The 9,364-nt window shown below is 34.4% G+C and overlaps 1 protein-coding gene across 1 annotated transcript; it reads right to left on the minus strand.

Annotated features, from left to right (window-relative positions):
* Positions 1-6,318: 6,318 nt before the first annotated feature.
* Positions 6,319-9,134, minus strand: LOC131045203 (uncharacterized). Its single transcript, XM_057978748.2, has 2 exons — positions 6,923-9,134; positions 6,319-6,796 (listed from the first exon to the last, which is right to left on the minus strand). Exons 1-2 carry the CDS (start codon positions 8,469-8,471, stop codon positions 6,765-6,767), a joined length of 1,581 nt encoding a protein of 526 aa, XP_057834731.2. The 5' UTR covers positions 8,472-9,134; the 3' UTR covers positions 6,319-6,764.
* Positions 9,135-9,364: the final 230 nt, after the last annotated feature.

The following is a 9,364-nucleotide window of genomic DNA, read 5'->3' on the forward strand; positions in this document are numbered from 1 at the left end:
TGCTATACTGATTGATATACATAGTTCTGTCTTGGGCTTTCTTAACAAGTTTGTTCATTGAATCCAACATGGGGAGAAGACTAGCTAAAGTTAACAAAGTCTCTATATCACTTAACTTATGTAAGAGATCAGGAGCTTTGTCTACTGTGAGGCTCATAGATTAGTCTGATCAAGGATTGATATTCTGTTAGAATTCGTTCTGCAAGTCCATGCAAGGAGATCCATATGATCTCAATATCCCTGAGAAGCTTGTTTCCTGTTTTTACTCCCTTAGCAAAAATCTGAAATTCTGCAAAACGTTTAGGACTTCAGTAGAAGAATGAGTGGAGCTCGTGGACTAGATCTTCAACTTTTGAAATTGTAGGGAAATTGCTTACAATTCTATATGCTAAATTCATTCGATGGGCCATGCAGTGAATGCCAACCATGTATGATGCAATACTAGTTTGTATTCTTGCACAAAGACCGATCCTTTGACCTTGCATTACTGCAGCTCCAACACACACCAACTTCTTGGCAATTGTCAAGTCATCCATACCAGCAATTTCATTCAAAGATTTCTTAACTTTCAAATATAAATTTTCTGTTGTTGAATTGCCCCCCATTTTATGAACACAGAGTAGATGAGCTCGACGGACGTGTTCTTTTACGATATACACATGCATACAAACCCAAGCAATGTTATCTACCGCAGTAACTACATCTATGGATAATGAAATGAAATTTGACTCTTTTACACTCTCTTGTAAATTTTGCTTTTCCACCTCAGCGAGATAGTTTGCCATTTCCCATCTAGCATTTATTGACCAATGTGACATAGGATGGTGAGGAACATTCAAAAAAGATAATAAATTACTATATTCTGGGAAATATTTCATAGGATGCCCTCTCGATAGAATATGAAAAATAACACTCATCTAAACAGTCTTTGCCAGGTTTGCATCTTTCGCTGCATGTTCAAGCCCAGCCTTGATTGTATTTCCAAATCCACTATTACCAATCAATGTCATTTTGTGGTTATGCTCTTCATATTTTGTGGCATACTTAACATGAAGACATTCTTCCTTTGATTTCCATCTTACTCTGGTGTTTCCTTTCTGTCTATGATCTATTTTTCATAAACCTTACTAATATGCTTTTCTATGGTGTCAAGCTTTAGCTGCATCTTCTTCTCTCTTTTAGTTTTCCAGCTACAAATCTTACACCTACATTATGTTGGTTGTTCATCATTGTTTGGGACTGGTTCAATGAATGGGTACTTTGCTACCCAATCAATCTTAAAACTCCTTGTCATCTCCTACTCTTGCCCCAGTTTTACTTTCCTTTTTCTTTTCTTCCTACCAACATCATCTTCAATACTAGCATTTGCATCTAAGTGAATTATCTCATTGTGTGTATCCCTTAGAACATCTTCTACCGTGTTGGTATTGTCATCCTCATTTGATGCATTTAACTCAATGACAATCCCACCTTGTGGTGGTGGTGAGCTACTATGAATGGCTTCTACAACTGCAGAAGTTGATGGACCAGAAACTTTGCCAATTCCAAAGAAACACTTTATGGTAGTATCTTTAAATTTAAGTTGTGGCCGTTTTGATGGCCTCCCAATCCCTTTAGTTTCACCACCCTGAGAAGTTTTACCCTTGTCTAACATCCTAATCCCTTCACCGCCCTAAGGAGTCTCAGTCTCACCCTTGTCTAACATCTCAATCCCTTCACCACCCTGAGGAGTCTCACCCATGTCTGACTGTGACATCTTGAGTCTTGACCTCTCACTATGAATTAAAAGTTAAAACTAATACTATCAAGTATGAAGAAATGATTACTCACCTTTATGCCTTCTCAATTTTCTGAATCGGGAATCAGGAATGCCTGGGCCTATGTTGCAAGATTGTAACTCTGGCCCTCCGCCCTACAATGAAATTCGACGTTCCAACTCAAATTGCGAAATGTGAATTGAGAGCTCCCAAATTTACTAATCAAACATGAACAAATTGTAAGAAAGAGTGTATTTATATCAATCCATGATTGCATTTTTGGTTAATTGTGCAGGCGTTTCAAAATGCATCTTGATTTAAGCGGGGTGAAATGGGTCCTCGAATGCTTATAATGTTTTAATTGATATTGGCAAATTTGGCCGATGCGTGCAATGAACATTTAATTTATTGTTGGTGAATTAGGTCCTGGGTACGTGGTCATTTTACTATTTCTGGTGAATAACGAAGGTGATCTAATACCCACGTCCGAGTGATTCCAGGTGAATATTACGGGCATGCACGTCGAATGGTGTGTGGTCAATGGTGAAGCCAGAATATAGTGTACCGTTAACCTCGAGATTCTGAGCAATTTGACCACTATGTTGCCCCAAACTATTCACCATTTCCTCAAAAAAAAAAACGCAGAATTCACCAATTGGTGAAGATTTGCCACTAAAAAACTCTCTGCATTACCCTATCCTTTATTTATCTCTAATACAACCACATCCCCATATACATAAAAATTGCCTTATCCTTATATGCATGCATCTTGTGCATTTTCCTTATCCTTGCATTCACCACATTCTTTTGTGTACCTATCTCCATTTAATATTTTCTTGTGCCAGGACACTTCCACAAATATGGGCTTGTGCCTTCTCTTTTCAAATTAGAAAATTCATATTTGGTTGATTGACCTCCTTTACCTTTCTCACCTAGTGTTGACTAAGTCCCTATACATTATTTGTCTTATCCTTGCATTCACCCTATTCATCTATGCACCTATCTCCATATAGAATTTGCTAACCTTGGGACACTCCCACAATTATGGGCCTGTGCCTTCTCTTTTCAAATTAGAAAATTCAGATTAGGTTGATTGACCTCTTTTACCATTCTTGCCTAGTGTTGACTAAGTCCCTACACATCTATCTTATCCTTGCATTCATCATATTCATCTATGCAACTATATCCATATAATATTTCCTAATCTTAGGACACTCCCATAATTGTAAAGGAAACCCTACAACCATAGGCTTGTCCTTTTGCTTTTCAAATTATTAAATTCATATTTGATTGATTAACTTCCTATACATTACTTACCCAAAGTTGACTAAGTCCACTTTTGTGTGACTTGATATTATGTGTTAGTATTTAAAGACATTAATTGCATTTATTTCACATCTCTTGTATCTCAAACATACTCTCTCATCTTAAAGCATTGAAGAAGCAATCACTAGGAAAACACTTCAATTGGTCCACTAAAAGGAGTTATGAATATATATGCATCATCTTAAGAGGCTTTCTTGTCATCTTTGAATCTCTATACACATTTCTAAAGATTGACCTAGGAGAACTTGACTCCTTGTGAGACAATAATGGCTCTATCAGAGTGTTTTTGACTACTACCAACCTCATAAATATTTGAAAAGACAAAGGACACATGAGCACACTAGGCAAGCAAAAGAACATAATTACATTATGTATAGGGATGAATCCAAACATACTAGAGAAAAATATTCTTGTAACAAAATTGTCTCTAATACATTATTTGTTGTCATCTTAATAAACATGTTATATTTAACAATATTTTGAAAAATTATTAAAACATTTAAAGAGTTAAAAATTATTTTTGCAATAAAAAATTATTAGAAAATATATAAAATGGTTTAATTACAATAAGAAATGCACCATCTTTTATAAATAATTTTTCATTCTATTATATTATTTGTAGTCATTTTAAAAAAACATATATTAAATTGTTATATTTAATAATATTATAAATTTAAAAATTGTGATTAAAAAATTTAACTTTTTGAAAAATTAAATCATTTAAAAAATATTTAACAATAAAAATTGAATAATATATACTAAAATTAAAAAGTTTTTACCAAAATTAACTAATATGTATTATCTTTTGATTGTAGTTGAGATTAGGATTAAGCTAGCTTATTGTTAGCATTAGGGGTAGGTAAAAATAAGATGTCCATTCTAAGATAAAGCTTAAGTTAGTGTTAGCATTAGAGCTTAACTAGAGTTAAGTTAGTGTTATGTGGAAATTTAGTTTAGAAAAATATTAATAATAGTTCTAATTCTATTGTAACAAAATCTTTGTTATCTTATTTGTTGTCATTTTAGAAAATATGTTGCATTTAAAAATATTATAAAATTAGAATGAATTATTAAAAAAATTTAAAATATTAAAAATTTAAATCATTTAAAATTATTTTACCCATAAAAATGATTAGAAAATGTATAAAATTATTTTATTACAATATGTAAAGTGCCATCTTTTATGAATTAAATTACTATCCTTAATATAATGTAAATAGTAAATAAAATATACCAAAATTAAATAATATGTACCATCTTTTAATTATAATTAGAGTTAGGGTTAAGGTTAGCTTATAGTTAGGGTTGAGTGTTGGTTAAAATTAAAGTTTTCATTCTAAAATAAAACTTAAGTTAGCTTTAGTATTAGGGCTCAATTAGGGTTAGAGTTAATGTTAGGATTTAAGGATTGTCATTCTAAGATAACGCTTGGGGTTAGCGTTACGATTGAATTAGAATTAGGGTTAGCACTAGGGTTTAGTTAGGATTAGAGCTATTTTTTCTAAGATTTAAATTAAGGTTAGATGTAGTGTTAGGGTTAGCATTATGGTTAGAGTTAATGTGTTATATATTAGGGTTGGGATGTAATTAAGGTTATGGTTCTATCTACAATCCTAAATATGACCATATTCCCGACACTAATCGTAACACTCGGAATAGGAGCATTCGATGACAACTAAGGAGAAAATACAGCCAACTTCTTAAGGTGATTATGTTCTTATATAGTCAAACACATTTTGCAATTATACTAATACAATAAAATTTTCAACTACAGTCAAGCATTTGTTTGATGTGGTTAACAAATTTTTTGTTTAGAAAACTAATTAATTTTTAACATCTCTAGTTTTAAGTTCTGTATATTTCATTTTCAACAATTTTTTTACAAATATAAATGTGTATATATGCATATTTTCTATGGTAGGACAATCTCATGGGATATGAAGATAGTGAGGAAGCAAATATGAAGGTTTGAAAATGTTTTTAACGAGTGAAAAAACTAAAGAATGCTAATGTAGTGTGATTCTATGACAAAAGCAAGAGTGATTGTAAGAGTTTCACAATTAGATAAGAATTTTCTTGGAGTGAAAATGAAGTAGTTCTAATCCATAGGTGCATATTGGATCTTGGGTAAGGAATTGAAAAATTTTGGTATGACAATAGTTTGGGTAGAGGCAAAGAGATGTCTTGGGGCCCATTTTGAAATTTGAATTTGAAACTTCAAAAGTATGGAATTTGTGGTTGTGAAAATGAACAATGAGCTCGAATTCCACATTGACCTTACTTTTCCTCTTCCGTGCCATCATTTTTAGGGTCACCATAGAAGTCTTCCGGGTGCATTTTTTGTGAATTCAACATTGCCCATTTTTTAAAAATATTCTTGCACATCAGTGACATATCTAACAGTTATCATGTAGTTTTATGTGTTGGATTTGATTTTGTCAAACCATACAAAATATTCCTTTACTATTACTTTTTGTTTTTATTTATTTATTATTAGCCCTACAATATATTACCCATAGCATATATTGCTATCGATGTAATCATTGCACCTTGTTGGGATGCAAGTCCTAGTTACATTATGCATCAGGATGAATTCAAACATACTAGACTAGTCAATGACAACAAACTCGTCCGAAACCTACAAACTTTTCCTTTGATAGAAGAAAAATCCAATGCAAAATTTGGGAACTAGCCATGCAGCCATATAAAACACACCCCATATATCTAGGCACATCCCTCAATGCATTGAGGTACATTTTATATGTTGCATAGCGACTTTATAAAAATTTGAAGTGTTCATTTGACAAAAAAAATCACATTCTAAGACAAAAATAAAGAGTATTCCAAAATCTTCCTCACATAACATTCATTCTTCAATCAAGAAGCTAAATACCTCTACCCTCTTTATTTTACTTTCCTAACATAACAAATACACTTGTCTCAATATTCAACCATCAATTATCATTATTTAATCTCTTGATTTATACTTATTTATATGCATTTGGTTGAATTAACATAAATTACAAATTTATTTTCTGCTACAAATCTACAATAACAAAATTCTTTCACAAAATTGACTTGATAAAATAAAAGAGAGAAAATTTTAATATTCAAAAAAAATATATATATAAAACTCATAAAAACTAGTGTGCATATATAGAGAGAGAGAGAGATCCATGTCAAAATCAGAATTCAGTCGTTATTGTTTTAAGAATCTCTAAATCGACACTCATACTCACAGAAAGAAATTGACTCATTGCATTTTTGCTTGATTACAATAGCCTGAAAGACATCCACCACAACAAAATGTGGGTTTATCGAATAATATATTCATGTCCAAATCCAAATACAAAGAACTTGAAGAGCTATAGAATTTTACAGATTGACAAGAGTAGGGAACAGCAGCTCCCTCCATACACAGCTATGAATTATTTTCCAATACCCTCACATGATCCAAAATGTTTGATATAATTAATGTGCCAACAAGGTTGGACTCAATAAAATTTGGCCCAATGGAGGCAGTATCCAAGTCCACAATCCAAATTGGTGGACTTCAATTTTTCCCCTGCTCTGGTTATGTTGATTGAGAACAAAGAATACAAACCAAGCAGGGGATCTCATTTATACTACAATATAATTGCTCACTGCAATAATCAAATCACTTCATTCATTTTATGGAAGTTAAAGATATACGAGGCTATTATTCCTAGATTCTGAAAAATCCATATCACACCATTCAGCTCTATCCACTTCAAATCACTAGTTCAATAGCCCAAAAAAATTCCTCAAAATAAGAGGATGAATAAAAGAGATCGGTAATATATCTTCAGATTACATACCTAGCTTTAATGATTCTGCAGAAGACTCTATGATTTCTCCTATTTCAGCTCTTTGTGGATGACCTTCCTCTTGATTCTTACCAGGATTTTCTGTTGGTGATGATTCATTTTGTTCAGGAGCCTTGATCTCCTCCTCTAATTTTGATTCTGTTTCTGGAGTAGGGTCACTATGGACTGGTGGATCATCCCCAGAATGATCAGATAGCTCTCCTTGAATTAGGTTTTTCTCTTCAATTTCTTCTGGTAATCCAATACTGTGTTTCGACAGATCAATCTCAATCAGGTTTTCCTCCTCTGGACCTTCAAACTTATCCTTCTCCCGATGCTCTTGGGCTTTGAGAGGTTGTTCTTCGGTATTTCGTTGATCCATTGTCGCCTGAACTTCTGGCAGCTCTGAATTTTCCTGATCAGAAAGAGCAATCTCAATCAAGTTGTCTTCTTCCGACATGGACTGAGCATCCCCTGCATGCACAATCTCAAACAGGCTTTCTTTTTCCTCTCTTTCATCTTCCTCAGTCCAACTAAAATGAAAATCAACAGGCGATTCTTCACCCCCACCATTGGAATGAAGTGAATCCTCCACAAAAAAATTACTTTGTACTGAATGGGAATGTTTGGGATCATCAACTATATGTAATAGAGGACCCAGATGTCCCAGTGAACCCTCAGAGGACCCGGAACTATCTGTATCATCATCATCATCATCATCAGAAGTACAAGAGTTGTTGCTAGCACTGGCACCATGATGGCCAAAGCTTCTCCATGTAGACTCACAGTTCAATGTAAGCGAGAAAAAATCTTCAAGGCGAACTTTCCTCTGTTGCTGATCCTCTTTGTCCTCGGACTGAGGGGAAACATTCATTGGAGCCTCATCGTCCGAATCACTGTCTATCTTTCTCGGGGTTGAAATTTCAATGTGATTCCGCTCTTCTTCTTCATTCTCCTCCATGATCACATCCAATTGGGTTCTATAAACCCCCTCAATAAGATTATCACTGAAATGTACAGATTTAGCGCGATTTTGGTCCTTTTGGAAATCAGGAGCCCTAATTTCTTCATTTGACAGGTCCAATGACCTATTCTCGTAGACCTCAGTCTCCATTTCTCTGCTATTTATTTCCATACCATCTACAAATCCACCATTAAACTCCTCTTCCTGAATTTTTTCTGATACAATACTCTCTTCTGCATATTCATCATATTTCCCGCTTGAAAACCCAGTTATGGTTTCCTCTGAAAGACTCCTCAACTGGCAAACCTCATTGAGGGGCATTCCTTCCTTGACCACTCCCTTGTTCTTCTCAAGAGCTGCAACCTTCTCCTGCTGTTGCCTATGTCCGATGCTGAGGAGTGCAGTAAGGAAGAAGCCAGTATAAACAACTACTGGTGAGAGGAATACCCTGAAGCAAAACTGTGGGTACAAAATCATAAGCAAGCCAAGACAGAACAGCTGAAAGGAGATTATAGGGTTTTCCCAGGCAAACCTAAAACAAAACCCTACCATGGATCCTACACTGTTGCTAACAATCCAAAAGGTCTTCTTGTCCATATCTTCAAAAATGGGCAATCCAAATCAATACGCAATATAAGCAGAGGACAAAACGACTCTATGATCACAACAGATTCAGGTCATGGGTAGGTATTTTCTTGTTTGCTCTTGCAAACAGAACACTGCCTTTCAATCAGCAGCTATTATTAGCAATACAAGGCAAGGGCAAGAACAGATTGCATCACTGACACTGTACTCTAAGAACATACAAAATATACACTCTTGTCCTGTCAGATGCCATTGATTTAAGCTCTATAAGTATTCTATACAGGACTGCAACTTCCCCCATTTTAGACAACAAATGACCAGTAAAGCCCATTTCAAAATTAGTTATGAAAAGGAAAATCCATACTTTTGCTTTCTATATTGCCACATGAATCTCTGCTTTGGCTTTTGGTCTGAGAAGCCATTCAAAAAGACAGCAGCTGGGACCTGTACATATAAAAATACAGATGAAATAATACATTCAGCTTTGCTTTAGTCATCCTCAACCAACCTGTCTTCTCCTTACGTATCAGCTTTTCTCTTTCCCTTTTTCTTTGGCAGGATCCCATCATCCACCGCCCCTCCATCTAACATGGGTATAAGTCAAATAGCTGATGAAAACCTTAATATGACAAAATGCTGAATTTGACAATAAAATTTTGCTGATCAAACTGGATTCACAAACTTTTAATTACTGTGATTGAATAAAGCAACCACCAATAGAGGCATGGTAGGCCCTTGATCATAAGAGAAATACTATTGTGGGGAAGAAATGGATAACTTTAGAGGGCCCAATTACGATTGGACTGGCCCTTTTGCCGCTTCTTTGACAGATGTTTTTTCATGGATTACAATTAATATTCTCTATCTTGCAAAATGTTTCAAATTTTTGGTTACTATTAACAGTT

Source organism: Cryptomeria japonica, chromosome 7 (assembly GCF_030272615.1).
Source record: "Cryptomeria japonica chromosome 7, Sugi_1.0, whole genome shotgun sequence".
Taxonomy (NCBI): Eukaryota; Viridiplantae; Streptophyta; class Pinopsida; order Cupressales; family Cupressaceae; genus Cryptomeria; species Cryptomeria japonica.

Coding starts and splice junctions, on each gene's coding strand:
- LOC131045203 (XM_057978748.2), bottom strand. CDS start 8,471: ATGGACAAGAAGACCTTTTGGATTGTTAGCAACAGTGTAGGATCCATG. Junction 6,797..6,922: donor TGCAGAATCATTAAAGCTAG/GTATGTAATCTG, acceptor TGGATTTTTCAG/AATCTAGGAATAATAGCCTC.